This window comes from Strigops habroptila, chromosome 9 (assembly GCF_004027225.2).
Source record: "Strigops habroptila isolate Jane chromosome 9, bStrHab1.2.pri, whole genome shotgun sequence".
Classification (NCBI taxonomy): domain Eukaryota; kingdom Metazoa; phylum Chordata; class Aves; order Psittaciformes; family Psittacidae; genus Strigops; species Strigops habroptila.
In genome coordinates this window covers 14770039-14787865 of record NC_044285.2, presented here as the reverse complement: position 1 = coordinate 14787865, position 17827 = coordinate 14770039, and the positions used below count along the sequence as shown (strand labels likewise).

Below are 17827 nucleotides of genomic sequence, written 5' to 3'. Positions count from 1 at the left end.
AGCCATTCCAGGTCAGACGATATAAAAATCAAACCCCTGTTTTCCCCCTATTAGGTCCATAGGAATATATCTCTCAACTGAGGTACTGCAACATCATTAGCTAAACCCCTCTCCCTGCTCTGTGCCAACCCAACCAACAACCTCTGCTTTACCAAACAGTGCATTATCTAAGGCAGTCGTCTCCACAATTCACTGAAGTAAATTAAAGATATAAAAAGTTTCTGATCTTAAGCCTGAAAGCAAAATCAGAAGTAAAGCTCATAAATGGATGGTCCACATCACAAAGGGAATGCCAGAGTCTGCCATGCACTGCTTTTAGTAAAGTCTTCACTACTGTATATATAAAAAAGTGCATCCTTTAAAACTATGTTAGATGAGGAAAGAAAGATAATCACACTGCCACTACAGCACTAGAAAAGTGTATATCCTGCATATTCCTTCGCATTTTGGGGCAATATGCCAACAGTGTGTGGGGGAGAACCCCAACAAAAAACCAACAAAAACCCAAACCAGCAGATCTATGCCTGTAGCTTTTTTATCACAAGAAAACTATAAAACTACCTATGCATAATAAAAAACCAAGTATGTTCTATAAAGCTTCAAGTTAAGTGAGGTAGCTGTACTTTGCCATTTTATTGGTTGGGCTTCACTGATACAATTTTAAGGAAAAAAAAAGGAAGAAGTATTTGTTAGTAAAAAATTCAGTGGACTTTTACTGAAGTGAATTCGTTTTGTAGAACAGCCAAACTGAAATCAAGGAAAGCTCAGAATACATGACTTTTTCCTGGCAGTCATTATGTTACGTTGTTATGCAAGAAAGACCATTTCTAAATCCTTGGGTCAAATTTTCCATGCATTTTCACCAGTCACTTTTTAACTGTCTATCTTAAAATCAATATTGTGAAAGAAAATTAACAAACCCATTCAAAACCAACAAACTTTTCAGCATGTCTGGAAGCAATGATTAGTAGAAATATTCACATCCTGCTAAAAGAGAATGATTAAATACTCAAAGGTACAATAATCAAAACAACAGTAGTACTGTCACCCTCCCAAAAATTTAGTGGTAGATGTTATAAAACATTTCAAACAAAACTGACAGAACTATGAAAAAAATGAAGCAAAACAATTGCATAAATTAAACCAAAGAAAGAAGAGTTATAAAACTAACTCGACTCTAATTTAGTTTCCATGACCTTCAGTTATCACCTCTCACTTGACACAATGACCAGTTATTACTTGGAAAAGCTAAAATACAGTGTTTTCAGCAGAACAGTTACAGAATATGAGTGCTGTCATCATCCATCTTCCTCAAAATCAGGGCTTTTTTTTCTTCTTTCAAATGCATGTAAAAACTCTCCATGCCATCTAAAGCTATTATCATTTCAGTTTTCAAATCATAGAAACCACGAAGCTTGTAGCATTTTCAGAAAATCTTCAAACATATTTTGATCTCCATATTTAATTACAACTTTGTTTAACATTATGACTAAATTAAGTCAGCTATATCTTCACTGGTTCAACAGCTTCAGTCCCACCAATAAATTCTGCTTCATAAAAGATAAAGTGTTCTTCTAGGACTTTCAAGTGGGTCTTCTCTTAATACTCTGTTCTACTGTTTCTATGCAAGGAAATAATTTTAACACCAGTAATCAGTACGACACAAAGACGACTGAAGCAAACAAAGCACAGCTATGTGATCAAGGGAGGGGTTTGCCCTGACAGATATCCATTCTTGTTATTGAAGATAATATACCTCATCATCTGCCTAATATGGTTTTTACATCAAACACAAAAAAATTCTGTTTCCAAATAAGTGATCAAACTATCAGTTATCCAAAAGCAAGACCAAACTCTTGTGTTTTGTAGCCATTTACCTTAAGTTATATTCAGTCTATGATACAAAGGCTCTAAGACATGAAATAAATTGTGCCAGTACCCATAATGTTTACCAGTATTATGTACAAATAGATTTAGTGCAAGATAAACTTTTATTTTTTATTCTTCACATTGGCTACAGAAACACAAACTCCCTAAGAATGTTTTTAAGTTATTTTAACTGCAATATTCTGAAGACAAAAATGAGCATAGACACCTAAAAATCTAAGAGAGAATACAAAGAGAAAGACCTTGACAAACAACTTCCTCCCCTTCCCAAACACAAACTCAAATTCCCTTTTTTTCTCATTGAGAACCCTCCAAGGACTTGCAGACTGACCACACGCAACAGTGCTCCCTGCTTTTTTTTTTAACATGTTTACACAGTACCTGTCAGAACCCATTACATCAATCTACTTTGTCCCTCTGAAGAATTATGCCAGAATTTTAAAACATTCCTTCTCTTCCACAGTGCAGAGAAGAGACAATGTGGCACTGTATCATCACACGCACAAAGTCTTAGTCTAGCAGCAAACCAGAATGGAATGATTAGACTATGCAGATTACAGATATAAGGCTGTGAACTGGGTAACTTACATGAAACTTTTCAGTGGATCTTCAGAACAATATGAACTCAAAGACACAGCCAGACAGACCAAACACATTCCAGGGGAAATTTAGCAATGGCTAAAATTAGAGGCTGATTCAGCACGAGGAAAAAAGCTCTGCAGTCCCTGCTCCCCAGATGCAACAGAGCTACCTTTTGAGGCTCTTGCAGAAGGAAAGCAGGGCCAGAATGTAGCAGGGCACCTGTATTACTTCATACAGAATGCTGCACCCCCAGACACACGGCCAACTAGTTATCTCAGCAGCTACTGCAGTCCAAGATCTGAATCAACTTCCAAAGTTATGACACACCTTCAAACCTACCCACATGCCTGACAGATGACACATCCCACCAGAATAGTTTACTACAAAAAAGTTTATTTACTGAATATGGACTTGAGTACACATCATCTTATGCCATTAGCATGCTTAGGAGTGAGCAAACTGATTAACCCTTGAGGGGATATGTCACAGGAAACCAGGAAAAACAGGAATAACTTTAGGGGATTATATATTAATATATTACTACATTAAATATACTAAATAAAATGCAACCCTAAATCAATACATTTATGTAAGTCACGTTGCAAAAGTAAAAGTGATGCTTTCCTTTAAGAGAGGAATATAACAAGAACACTGTGTCATAATGCTGATATTGGGTAAAAGCACTTCAAAAATAGAATTCATGCTTTACTACTTAATGTAATTTTTATTTTTCCATAAAAATGTTAGTTATGGCAAACTAAAATAAGATGATAACACTTACAGCACCATAAACCTCTACTGGACAAACCCAAGTCTTGAGAGTGTCTTTGTTTCAAGGAGTTGCATAAAGCAAGAGAACTAGCAGTTGACAGAGCAATAGATTTTGCCTTTTGGTTGAGTAAAAGGTAAGGAGAAGGAAAGGAGAAGCAAGATAGGTCAAACACAACACTGAACTGAGGTCCCAAGTGGTGGCCAGAATAGTCTAGGGTCAGAAACATATGGGTGCAAATCGAAGGCTCTCAACTTCCATAGATTGACTCTTGCATCTCAGTCACTTCTGGACTGACTCCAGGACTAAACTGTCACCAAGATGTTCCTACATTTTCTTTGCTCAATAACCAAGGCCTATAATCCACCTCAACCTTGCTGTATCTTTAGACTTGAGCATTTCAGCTCACTGGCGGCTCAGGAGCTTTCTCCCAAATCTGGCTTTTGCACAACTACCCTCTCAGATTCACCATTGTTTTGACCCACTCGTTTCAAAACAGTTCTGCTAACAATAGAAATGTGAATTTAGCAACTCTGGGCCACACCATCACGGTTTTCCTTATGACTTCATTATCTCTTACCTCCCCCACCCCACCGTATTCATTGCTCCTGCTTTCCCTTCTCCTGTTGGGAGACATTTGATTATTCCAAAACTGCGAAGGGAAGAACTACAAGGCCCAAGCTACTGTTTGTAATTTATCTGGTCTGTCAGTGACTGAGGAGCATCCGTGCTCTTAGGCCACCCCAGGGGCCGGGAAGCATTCCCCCGATGCTGTAACAAGTAGGAGAGATGAACTCTGGCTCAGCCATTCAGCACGTACACACTGCTCAGGACCTCTGTGCCTGGTGATAGGCCAACGCAGCAGGGTGCATGTGAGCTAAGCCCTTCAGCCACCCACTTCAATCCCTGGTATCTGGCTGTCAGACACAGGAAGGACACCTGATCTCTCCCCATCACGGCAGGATCCATGAAGTTCCCTGCAGATTGTGCTGGGTGTGTAGCTTGCATTTCATATACCCACTGCAATTTCTAATGATCTGAATCAGCACATAAGGCCCCACAGGCAATGTGATCATCCTGAATTTATCCATTAGCTCAGGACTCCTTTTCAAGCTTCCTCCTCCTTGATTCAGTCCTATTGCTGTTACCACCTCTATGCTTTTGCCTCCTTCTGCGATCTTTTTCAAAGGTCATTTCTCTCAAACTCCCTCAAGTTCCAGATTGTTACTTTATCTTACTGCAGCTCCCAGAATATTCAATTCTTCTTGCTCATCCTATCAAAGAAAATCTGTTTCTTTCTCACTACTGCACCTTATAGTCTCTCCAATACCTCTCCTCAAATACCGAAAAAATGGTCATCATACTTGAATGGACTTTCTAGGAAGCGCTGCACTTCCGAATTTCTCTTATTCCACCAATCAACTAAAGTTTGCTTCAGTAAGGTGGAAAGCTAGATGTACAAGTCATTAAATTGGTCTCACAGATAGAATACCTAAGAAGAACAGTCAAGAGGAGAACTGAGAGACTTAGACTGCGAGTCTCTAAAGAAATGTTGGAGATGTGAGTAGTGATATTAGAAGGGAAGTCGACAAAATTACAAAGCTATTCAAGCAGAAGGAAGAAGCATCTTAAGAGAAAGTTCAAGTTGTGTCCAATTGTAGAGCCTTTATAAAAAAAGTCAGAAATAGCAAACTTTATTCTGTGTACTCAGACACAGTTCTGGAAGCTTGAAATATACAGTGATATATTGGATTGGAACGGATTCAGCTGTTAGATAAACTCAGTCAACAATTACCACTTGATATTATCATCCATTAGTTCAAAATATTTGTCAGAACATGACAGTGTTAATATATTTAAGTATTACATATTATTCAAGTATCGTGCATTTTCCTTATTCATCCACCATTAATGGATTGGACACCTGTAACACTGATGGAGACATGAACAAACTGGTCATAAATATGACTACACACAGGACAAACATGTACTATATGACACAAAACAAGACAGGCAAGACATTGCAACATCAGCCTGAACTCTCAGAGATAATTGCTGTACAAGGAGAACTAGATTTTTCTCAGTCTAATATTTCGCTGGACCTTACGTAGTAATTCTCAGAGGCAAGACAAGAGTGTTGAGATTTTTTCAGGGAATACAGTACAGTTAATAGGAATGAGCACCTTTGCCTTTTAAGTCTCCTTAAATCACTTGAGCCCCTCAATACTTTTTTTTGGTTTAAAACTCATACTGTATTTAAAGAAAAAGTAACAACTGATGGATTTATGTTAATGCACCAACTTAGAGACCTTCCTAAACTAACGAGCTGTATGAATCCATTACACCAGTCTTTGATGTACATCTATTGCTAAAGCAGGCCCACAGGGCCTAGATGCCCTAATGAGTTATAAACATTGGCACATTGTCTAACAGTTCAACCTACTTTATTAAGGGCTACCTTAGTAATGTGCAAGTTTTCTAATTAATGACTTGGCCAGGCAATTCCCAGCCGAAAGAGCTGATGCTATGCATGTATAAACACTCTCACCAAACACCAGCAGTGATTCTATTTCTGCCAAAAGATAAGCAACATACTGCATTGCTCAAGTCCACTGAGGCATGCCAAACACTTGAATTGGGGGGGTGGTGCATTATTTGTGATCTGCCATTTATCTTCTTCTTCCCAGCTCCCAAGATGGGTTTCTCTTTCTACATTTGCTGTTGTGTGTTTTGTTGTTGTTTTGGTTTTTACTGTAGGTACTATGCAATGCAGATTTTGGTAAATAAAAAAATGGCATCTGTCTGTGGCTGGTAATTCCATCTTCTCATCCCTTATGCTTCTGTGTGGCTTCTTTTACTTGACCTAAAACTGAAACTGTACTTCCGTATTAAAACTGGAATATTTTGTTGTGTATCTGGAGTTGAAGTATCTTGATGCAGAAGTTTTCAGCTGGTTATTAAGTCTTCGGTAGGAAAATTTCTTCTTTATTCCCCACTTGCGTAATACAAAGTATCTTCAGTATCTGGGATATCATTTGCTCATTAACATTTTGTCCTTCGTGCAAGTATCTTCTACAACAGAACAGGATACAACTTCTCCCTGGTGTTTGGTCACCATTTATTATCCAACGAATCTCAGACTAAAACTGGAGAACAGCTCATGGGCCATGACCTAGAGACAGTTCAATTCAGTAGTTAGGGGAATTTCATGTGACATCTGAGTTGTGTAGATAATTTCTTGGCATGGAATCAAATATCCTTTTCTCTTCTCAGTCCCCTTTAGAACAGCTTCCTGTATCTGCATCAACCCACTCACCTTGCTTACAAAATGTAAATGCTTATTTCCTTCCCTCTCCTGCTTCTCAACAATGAAACAATATTACATAGAAAATAAGCTTATTGTGCCATGAAACTGCAATCCATTTCAATGTCAATTGCACAAATCTCAAAATTAAAGCTCTCTGAAATCTCTCCAGGTTTGAAATTGAGATAAAGCCAGAAAAAACATTTGTTGCTGGTTAAAAATCAATGTTTTGTATTTCATTTGAAGACTTTTAGCTTTACATTACGCTAAACTCTCTCCCATCTCCTACACTGGCACAGACAGGATAAACTGACTGACCACATCAAATAGATAACTTAAAAGACAAACTTTCACCACTCTCACAGAAAAAATGCAATTCTGTCCCTGCAAGAAACAACATGGTAACAGCGTCCCATGCCATCCCATTGCAATTCTGTGCCTGCCTCTGCCTGCCCAATTCTGTCTCTGCATTGGAAACTCCGTAGTGGAAGGGCCTGAAATTAGCACAGTTCCACCTTTCATGCCGTGAGTCTTCCTGCAAATTTTTCCTCTGATCGAACTAGCTTTTCCCTGGATTGTTTTTGAAAGTCTCCCTCTGCCCAGCCGTGCTTTAAGAGGGCTATAAAGGCAAGAGCTGAAAAAAAAACCCATACCTATTAAAGTTCACTGATTTCACCACTGAGCTCTGGGTCACCCACTCTGGCCATCTGCCTCAATCTTTCGCGGCAGCTTTTTTGAAAGCCTGCTATGTACAAATAGTATGAGAAAACGGCTGGCTTTCTACACACCTGCCAAATGCAGTCCTGCACTTCATATAAAATGTACTGCACTAAGCCAAGAACAAATAGATTTACTTAACAAACAAGTTCAAAGCAGGGATAAATCTGTCAGCCTTAAATCATCTGCAATCTCTAATGAGAACATGAGGCTTTAAGACTATGTAGGATAATTTTCTGCTCAGCTGGTGCTCTAATGGGCTGTGATCTTGGCTCTCACAGCAGAGAATCCCTGTGAGGCTGAAAAATGGGTGTGCATGGGATCTAACACACAAGGATGTTGAAGTTACCGAGTCCAGCAAACTTCCATTTCATTTCTTCCATTTATTTTTTTCTGAAAGTTATTTTCCATGCTCCTGTTTAATTTATGTCTGGTCTGACTAGGTCAGGTTGGAAAATGTTCTATTAATGCCTGAGACGGAAGGACTTTTCAGGTAAAAAAAAATTAGAAGGAAATTATTTCTTCACTAAGGAGTATAAGCACATGGAACTGTGGTTGTCCTTCTCTGCCTGGGCTCAATTCCATAGGTCACACATCTACTGCATTCAGTACCAGCAAGATGGGTCCTAAAAAAAGGAAGCTTTAATACTCTTTTCCTCCACAGCTTCCTACGTTTGGTGCTTTCCTGCCAGCATCGTCTTTCATGCATGCCTAGATTAGGACTGACCATAGCCTCCTAACACATTTTTAAATGCCATGAAACAGCACTGGAGGTGTTAGAGCTGCCTACTGCATCACAAAACTCCACTATAAAGTTTCTCTTTCACTTCCTCCTTGCTGCTTACTTTTCTTTTACAGAATGCCCTGCATCTGTCACTTGCCAGTGATCCATCCTCTTTCCCTAAAAAGGCCTGAAGAGCACTCTATTTTGTGATTTTTCAGCCAGCATATTCGTGTTGGCACTTGTGCAATTTTGACACTTCTCCGTATGAGTTTGAAGCAGCATATCTTTTTGTTCAGCACCCCACTGAAATAATTCATCGTTTCTGTAGCTGCACTTTCTATAAATTGAAGATGATAACAGCATAAACCTGTTGTGGTTTACACTGAAAGAATAAACCCCTCATACTTAAGGTCTCTGTCCAAATATACCAAGATTAATGCTAAATAAAGCTTGTCCGGTAGTCAAGCAAGCCTAGGCTTAGCCATCCTTCTCACTTAGTTCATACAGTAGCTTTGTTTCAGCATCTAACACAACAGTGCTGGTAATTTTGACTACTTTCTTTCCACTTCGGAGTTTCCCATGTTAGCTTCTTATCAGTCTGTTCTCATGCAACAGAGGCACTAAGTGTTTCACAAAGCAGGCTTTCTAGCTGCTTTGATCATTCTTTCTCAATTATACCATTTAAATGCAAGTTATTGATCATTATAATGCCCTCATAAACCCTAAAATGGAATGTTATTTTACAGACACCAGCCATGAAAGTATGCAATAATAAGTGACATTGTAGGTTTTCATGACACTTTTCTAGATATTCCTATCTGTTATATTCTACATTTGGTTAAATTTAAGTAGAAGTGATTTGTGCTTATATATACCTTGATGAACGTATTTTCTAGGAGTTAAATAGTAGCACAATTGCATAACCTTTCCTATTTGCTCTAGAAAGTATATTTAGTGCTGTTGCTCATTAGTTTTTACCATAACTCCAGAAGAGACTCTTCAGACAGCATTCCTTTTCAAGAGACTACCTTTTAAGAAGCATTTTCATTGCTGATTTCTCAGCTTCTATGGCATAGTTAGCAAGTGTTGCTTAAAGTGAGCCTAAAAATAATTTTCTAATGTTTACTCAGAGAAGAGCACAAAATCATGAAAAATACCACATGCGTGGATAGCTCAGGGCAAACATCTGCAGTGCTTTCAATCTTCCCTCATGGTGGACAGTTACCCTCCTCTGTACTACTAAAGCTGCTATTTTTAGACCTTTAATGAAAAGAGTCCAGTTTAAAGTAATGCATGCCAACTGTATCATAGATATTTCCTCAAACACAGTACAAACACAACCCATAGATAGCACAAAAAACATTAAGTGCCTATTGTATTTAGTACCATCTGACATGATCAAACTTCTGTTACAGGAGTCTTTAATTAGACTCAGTAACATTAGTTACATCATAAAGATGTAGCTACAGGTGTTCATGCGGTTCTCAAGGAAATGGGATTAAAAGAAAAACTAACACACACAAGGACTAAAGGAGAGAGCAAAAGTGCTGGCTACATGGCAGTGCAGGATTTGTACAGATATTTATTTTGAGAAGAAGGTAGTTAGACATCAAGCTAAGTAATATTGAGACAGCTAAATAATAAGTTGGTCACCTAACATTCTACTTGTTAAACAGGGTAACAAAAAGATCTGGAAGGGCTTTCTGTGTATGTGAAGGCACCAGCAGAGATAGATTAAAAGGAATCGGCAAGCTATTACTTGCATAAAGCTTGGGCCAGTTATTATTATTTCATATTACTAGAATCATTTGGGTTGCCACCTGTATCACAAAGTGACAAGGCCTTTAGAACTTTAGGTTAGAACAAAAAAACCCTGATAATATGATGGTCGTCTTACAGATATACAAAACACATTAAATAATTGTTCCCATAATCCATTAATTCAATGGATTGGATTATTAGATTGGAGATATTTTTCTTAATAGAATACCATTGTATAAAGAGTGTTGGCTCAGTTTTTGACCACCTGCTGTGATATTTGAAAATAGTGAAAATGCCAAGCTGAACTAGAAACAAAACCTCAAGACTTTATACTAGTTTATACTGACGACAGAAGAAATTTAATGCAAAGAGATACTTTTGCATCCCTCTGTGTAAGACACTTAGTATCACACATTGGGATCATACGGCAGGACTATATCAGGATCTTATAAACCAGAAGAGATATAGGTAAACATATATATATATATATATAAATTCCACCTTGATGAAAATGGAAAAACACCATGTCTAATCAGAAATTCTATTGTAGCACATTGTGAATGCAGAAAGAATGCCTTAGGTTAGAATGATTTCCAAACATTTGATTTTGTGAATGTGTGATGTCCAAATACAAATAAAAGCTATTTCATGAATGCCTATCCTCTGCGCAATAGCAAGGCTTGTGTAATAGTGCTGTCAGCCTGCTTTGTAAAGCTCCAATTTAAACTTAATTTACCTGTTTCGCATGTCACTCTTTCATCCACTTGGAGAAACACAAATGTTTGCAATCACAGCCTTCTGACTGCTGAACAGGTTATTAGCATGTAGGTAGTGTGTAACTTAAAGCTGCTTTCCAGCAGATAGCCATTTAAAGTTTTACAGGAAATTTTATCAGCTAAAATGACGTTCCAAACTAGGGTAAAAAAGATGAGTGGTGAAAAACTGTTTGCCTGGCTATTTCTGTGAGGAACCACATCGAAAAAAGAAAAATAATTAAAAAAAAAGGCATTTTTAGCCTTCCATGTCTGTACAGGAAGGAAACCCTTAATGACCAGTCTGCACTGTTTCTGCAGTTACCTTCTGCATGCTTCAAATTCAGTTGCAAGTTGTATGTGTATTTCCTGGACTACCATAAGGAGTTCCAGAATTAGTGTCAGCCTAAAGATCACAGTATATAAGCCACAGTCACTGGATTAAACTGCTTTCACCTAGTCTTTCTGCTGCACTAGCTCATCTTTCATTGTGTTTGCAACTAAGGTGGCATAAGGAAATTGCACACAGAAAAAAGCTCTCTTTGGATTATGTACTAAAACAATCAGTGTTCCCCCAGAAGGCTCAGAATTGTTTTACTAGATCTCACCTCCTCAACCATGTGCTTGACTTTCTTCTGTTGGCAGTGGACCATATCATCCAGATGTTTGATTCGCTCTCTTAGGCTAGCTGCTACCTCCTCCAAATGCTGTGACCTAGCAAAACGTGGAAGAATTAAGCATATGAGTGGTAATCTATTCAATATAAGCAAAACAAGAACAAGCTCCAAAATCCCACCATAAATCAGGAAGACTAGGTCAAGGAGTAGGCAAGTCGTATTTGCTGACAGATGTCAGTTTGTCCAAAGTACATTTTAATGGTAGTCTTTTAGTCAAAGTGTCTGTCTCCACGCAGGTTAACCCACCTTTGTCTCACATACTGCCATGCTTACTCAGAGCCTGAAGTGCTGACACTTAAACAATGTGATAAAGCTCATCTCCTTAAGATGTCTGTTTTTCCCTGAAGTGAAAAGCATTTACATAACTAGATCTTTATCTTAGAATCACAGAATGGTTAGAGTTGGAAAGGACCTTAAGATCATGTAGTTCCAACCCCCTGCCATGGGCAGGGGCACCTCACACTAGACCGTGTTGCCCAAGGCTCTGTCCAGCTTGGTCTTGAACACTACCAGGGGTGGAGCATTTACCACTTCTTTGGGCAACCTGTTCCAGTGCCTCACCACCCTCACAGTAACGAACTTCTTCCTTATATCTAACCTGAACTTCCCCTGTTTAAGTTTAAACTTAAACCCCTTGTCCTATCGCTACAATTCATCGAACGACACATTTATCTTGAGTTATTACCACCTGCAACCTCTTTGGAAATGCATACTAACTAAAAGCCAGGAAGCACATTTGCTGAAGCTCTCCTGCTACAGGTTTCAGGATTCTCCAACTACAGTCAAGGATTTGGCACAGTTGCCAACAGTAGCAGAATACTAACTGGAGTAGTATTAACTCATCAACAGCAGGAAGTGTGGTGAATGTTTTAAGTTTGTATGAATGACTCTTTAGATAGATTCTGCATTTCTTCAAATCTGTTTAACACAGAAACTAAAGACCCCCAGAACTCCTGCCACAAGCTGGTTTGACAGCTTACCAGAAAAGTAGTTTTAGAATACACAAAGACACAGGAGAGAAGTGTTTTAGTAAGTTTTGGGCATGTTGGCCATCGGAACCTCCATTTTTATCTGAATGTACAATTTTTACAATTCTTCAAAGAAAGCAATTTCTTGCTTACAAAGTAAACTTTTGTACTCCTAGGTTCAGGACTGGACAGAATTTGAGAAGTGGAGGAGGGGAATCAAAACCAAAAAGGCTCTTTTCATCTTGGTCTGTACACAGCAGAAGAAACTGTTGAAGCTGCAAATAGAACAACCATTCGAAGGCAAAGCAGCAGATGGAAACTATATGACAAGATTTCAGTGAATGGCTGGATTGTAAGCTGTTTCCCCCCAGAAAGAGTCTCTATTAGCAGTGAAGTACTCGACAGAACCGTAACTGCAGCACTTTGACAAGGATTCAAAAAAATCAAGGCATTGCTGCAGGTTTTTCAATCCTGCATGTTGAGGTCTCACAAAACCACAATTTACATTTTGATTGCAACTGTAACACGTATTTGGTCTCTCATTGAAAGATTCAGAATTTTAAGCACTGGTAGCAATGGAGCAATGTAACAGAGGTCCTTCCTCAGGTGGAGCTCAAGTGTCTGGTCAGGTACAAACCTGTAAAGAGCACTTAAGAACTTCAGCATCTTAACTGCACATTCACTGTGTGCAATGCATAGATTGCAACTCTGTGCTTCCTTGCATTGCACAAATTCTTGTCTGAAAACTGCCTTTACTCTTTATACTGCAGCATAACTTTTCATGCTGAGTGGACAGGGCAGGATTCACTGAAGCGAGAAGAGTATCTGTCATCCAGAGGTAAAGGAAAAAAGCAATTATCTTTCATATCCATGTTATATGTTGTATGCAATATCTGCTTACTTTAAATTATTATTTTAACAGGCTGCTGTGAAAAGCTGTTATTACCCTGAAACCAGATAAGCTGGTCATAGATCAATACAACTAGGCAGTGAGATGCTCTGAGCAAGGACCTCCTTTTATGTTCTGCTTCCTGAAGAACAGTGGGATGCCAAAACCTTAGAACTTTATTTCTTGGTGCCACAGAAACACAAGTTGTTATCAAGAACAATTTTTCAGTCTCTGCTTACAATTCATCTTCACCCACTCAAGTAGTGTCATATAAATTTTTAAATGGCAAATGCAATTTTCACTCAAATGGCAGTTATGCTATTTCAGTGCTGGATAGATTTCCCTTGAAACTTTGCCTTTGGCTTTGCTTGAAGCTTTCTTTTGCCCAGTCATGATGCTCTGTCAGTCTTAAAGAAATAGTAATGGATGCACATGTCATCTGTGGGCAGAAACAGCACATTCAGGTGCCACCACACTACTAGATCTTTCTTCTAAGCTTCATGCTTTCGAGAACAACCATTCACAGAGGACTCACTGCCAGTAACATTGACCTCACTTTACCCAAAAAACTTTGTAGCTTATTTCTGCTCTGTGATGCTACATGACAGATTTCTTCCACACCTTCACTTTGTTCATGTGCATATGTTAATGAGCACCACATGTGTAGACAGCCCCTCCAAGCCTTCAATATATTCCCTGCTTTCCCTCTTCTACAAAAAAAAAAAAAAAAAAAAGACACCTCTGGCAGTTACATCCAAAACTGTTGCTCTCCAAGAGTTCATCTTTTCAAAGAGGATGTCCTGCAACTTAACACAGGATACAGAATGTCTTTTCTTTTAAAACTGTGTTGAGCAGTCTAGAAGGAGATAATGAAAGCATTCATAGTCAGGATCATACCGTGCTGAATTTGTGGTTACAGATTTAAGAAAAATACAAATCCACAAATACAAATGCATTTAGTATTTGTATTTTTAGATACAAACTTGTATCTAAAAGGTACTCTGCATGTTTGCAAACAACTTTTCAAGAAAGATGCATTAAAGTGGGTTTATTGTTGCAAAAATTAATCCTCTTGATATTTTATGTGTAAATAAACTTACATTCAGATGGATAATCCCTACCAGACTGCAATTTTAAAGGTAGATAAAATAAAATTCAGATGTCTTCAAAAACAAACCAACCAACCCCTAAAGTTTCTTAGCAATACTAGAAGTTTCACAGACGAAACATATCTCACCTTTCACTGTCGGAGTTGTTTTCAGATTTTGCTCCAGATATTTGCATTTCATTTAGTTCGAGTTGTTTTTGCAGCTGGTGACGTTCCTACACAAGAAATGTTATCCTTCAGTTCTCCGTGTGTCAAAACATGAAGGCTTCATAAAGCATATTTCATTGCAATTCAAAAGATCATTTGTGAAATTAAAATAGAAACCGATTAAACAAAATTCACAAAGAAGCACAGGATGCACAATAATAAAATCAAATTCCCAGCAATGCATGGAAATAAGATCAGAGTTTTCAATTTCCTATTCGAAGATGTATAGTTGTACTTGAAAGTGAGTTTTTTGAATAAAAAGATGAGTCATCACAATCTTTAACTACATAAATGTAAAATTTTCCAGATTATCCCTCCAAAAAGATCTCTCGATCCAAGGCTGAGAAAAAAGGCATTGCTCTATTTTCTTCCCCCAAATATTCCTGTTTAATTTTCAGGTGTCCACCAGTACAGCGCCTGTGAAAAATCTATGAGGCTTTGGGGACTGAGTCAACACAAACTAATAGAGGAGTCTGCTGTCCACTTTAATGAGAATTTAAGAGGCATTCAGTTTTATTCTGCAAGTATTGGCCAAGTAAAAGCAAATTAAATAACCAATGTGAAGAAACTCATCTGTACTTAAGAACGATACTGCAATCTTTTATTCACTGCAAAATTCAAGTTATAGGCAGAAGCCCAGATTAAGTTAATGGAGCTGCTAAAGGGGCATATTAAGCTGAACGATTTCTCAGCATAATCACTAGTTCTGCTAATAGATTTGCAAGCATTAGATAAAAGGGGCTCAATACAAATGCATATTAGACTAACCAGTAAAGCCAACAAGACAGGCTTATAAAAATCTATTTCGTACTAACAAATACTTACTATACTAAGTTAAAGCCAGTGAAAAAACACTTCACTTGTAAGAGCAGAAGATCATATTCCCTTCACTTACTAGAATGCTTTCTGCTTCTGTATTTTAGATAGCAAAGCACAGATCTTTAAAGATAATGAGATGCCTGCTATTGAATGAAATGAGAAATACCAAAGTACATCCAAGAGCACTGGAGTCCTTTGGAAGGGCTGCTCTTATACTGTCTAGAGTGACACTATTCAGTCTGAGGACTAAACAGGAACATTCATTAGGTTATGAATGATACCAGAAAACTACGAGGAAATTTCACCGTAACTGTCGGAGACAGAAGGTATAAAGCTTTTTCAGATATCTGAAAAGGTTCAACAATGAGATTCAGATGTGGTATACTATGCAAAGAAAGGCCCTTTGATACTCTTAGGCTTAAGAATACAATAAAATAATAATAATTTGATGACTAGTCTGAGTTTTGCCATGAAGTGTAGCCTGTAAAAGAGAAGGGAAATAGGGAAATGCAAAGAAGCAATGCAAAAAGTGCTACAACTAGCTTTACAGAAGTGTCACACTTGCCAGTGTCACAAGAGGTAAATGTCTCAAAGTTTTTCTGCTTTCAGAGCTTTAAAATTAAATTGTCAAAAACTTACTCTCAATTACAGTTTGGTAGGGAATATTTAGCCAGGGAGAGGAATAATTAAACATTTTTTAATGCTAGCAGGAAAAGAAGAACCTAAGTTTTGGATTAAAAGGCAGTAAAAATGATTTTTTAATTCTTTCCTCAAATTATTCTGAGCTATAATCTAAATAAGATCAATATCAGCATGGAAGATTAAGTGGCTGCTAGAGATACCCACAAAAAAATCCTCAAGACACTTTAGTCTGAAGCTTTCAGTTTAGCATTTCATCCCCATGTGGAGAAATTTGGAGATACAATTCCAATCAGGACTATAAATAGCTAAATAGAAATACCTATTCCTAACTAAACTACATTTTAATCAATCATAGAATCATAACTGTTTGGGTTGGAAAGGACCTTAAAGATAGATCAAGATTTGGTACTGGAAACCTGCTCTAAGGGCTCAGAGCACTCTCTTCTCCAGGCTGAACAAGCCCAATTCTCTCAGTCTGTCTTCATGGGAAAGGTGCTCCAGCTCTTTGATCATCCTTGCGGTCTCCTCTGGACTCACCCAAGCAGGTTCACATCCCTCTTGTGCTGGGGGCCCCAAAGCTGACAGTACCCCAGGTGGGGTCTCATGAGAGTGGAGTAGAGGGATAGAATCACCTCCTTCAACCTGCTGGTCATGCTCCTTTTGATGTGGCCCAGGACACGGTAGGTTTCTGGGCTGCAAGCACGCACTGCTGGGTCACATTGAGCTTCTCATTAACCAACAACCCCAAGTTATGCTCTCAGTCAGTTCCTCATCCATCCCCATGCAAAACTCCATGCACTCTGTGAACCTACCAACAGCATTTCTAAGAGACTTCAGATCATTACACTTAGGAAACCTTGCACACTGAAGGAAGACTGAATGGTCTTTTTAAACTCTTTATTTTAAATAATGGTTAATTTAACAAATTTAGGCAGCCCTGACTATAAAGACTACTACAAAGATAGAAGAACCACTTAATCATAGTGTCTTTATGGTAGGCCAGGTCCATTTACTTATATGGATACAATAATTAAGATAAATGCAAACAGCTATGGTATGTGACTGAGCAGGGTACTGAGCAGCAGAAAAGTAAAAGGGAAAAAAGAATCTAATTTCCTCCATGCACTTCTGTATTTCCTACAAAGTCGGCAATTGACTAACTCCCTTACCTCTTCCATGCGTTCAATCAGCCGGTCCAGCTCACCGATTCTCTGGTCCTTTTCCTGTATGCTTGTTTCTGTAATCTGCATCTTCTTATTTGCCTCTTCAATAGCCTTCAGAAGCCGATTCGTTTCCTCCTTCAAATAGGAACATTTACAGCCACATTAACATCCCATAGAGCCAGGCTAATAGCTTTCAAGCAGAGCTCAAAGCTTTTCACTGTATCTGCCCAGAAGTCTGGAAGAGTTGTGACCCTAAAGGTGAATTGTATAGAACAAAAGATCTGGGGCACTTTGAAGTGCATATATAAAGCATCATTATGAAAATCTGAAAAATACTTTTACCCATTTCTTAGATATTTGTTTTCCCTTCTGAGGATGCCATGAAGTAACAGCATAAGAAAAATATGCTGTTGCAGATGATAGCATTTTAGACACCAAAGTTTGCTACATTCAGCTTTGTACTTTCCTTACATATAAACCAATATCAATATCAAGAGACTGAGCAATCTACCTTCCATTTCCATCATTATCTATCTTTATCTGTTAGAAAAATGCAATGACTAACTGCTCATAGAAAGGTTTTACTTGGGAGTGGAAGGAAACCAGGGGACAGGAAGAGTTCTTCCTCCAGTAGCATCCAGTTAAATTGTTCCCTCTTTTCTTAAACCACCACTAAAATTGGACATTTTCTTTTTCTTTTTTTTTTTTAGAGAGCATCAGAAGTCAAAACCCCCAACTTACTCCATTTCAAATTTTGAAATCTACATTATCATTACTGTTACTGTGTTTGAACACATTGTTTTCTTAGTCTTTCAACCACACAACCTTGGAAAGCTTAATAACCTTGGCATGACTAGT

At 38.2% G+C, this 17827-nt stretch overlaps 1 protein-coding gene across 1 annotated transcript in view; it reads right to left on the bottom strand.

Annotated features, from left to right (window-relative positions):
• Positions 1-17827, bottom strand: part of LOC115613154 (myocardial zonula adherens protein-like) — a 67826-nt gene that overhangs the window by 24657 nt on the left and 25342 nt on the right. Inside the window, exons 8-10 of the mRNA XM_030498288.2 lie at positions 16976-17104; positions 14268-14353; positions 11105-11210 (exon numbers count right to left, since the gene is read on the bottom strand). Of these exons, the coding sequence (XP_030354148.1) occupies positions 11105-11210; positions 14268-14353; positions 16976-17104 (321 nt within the window). The remainder of the gene's footprint in view (positions 1-11104; positions 11211-14267; positions 14354-16975; positions 17105-17827) is intronic.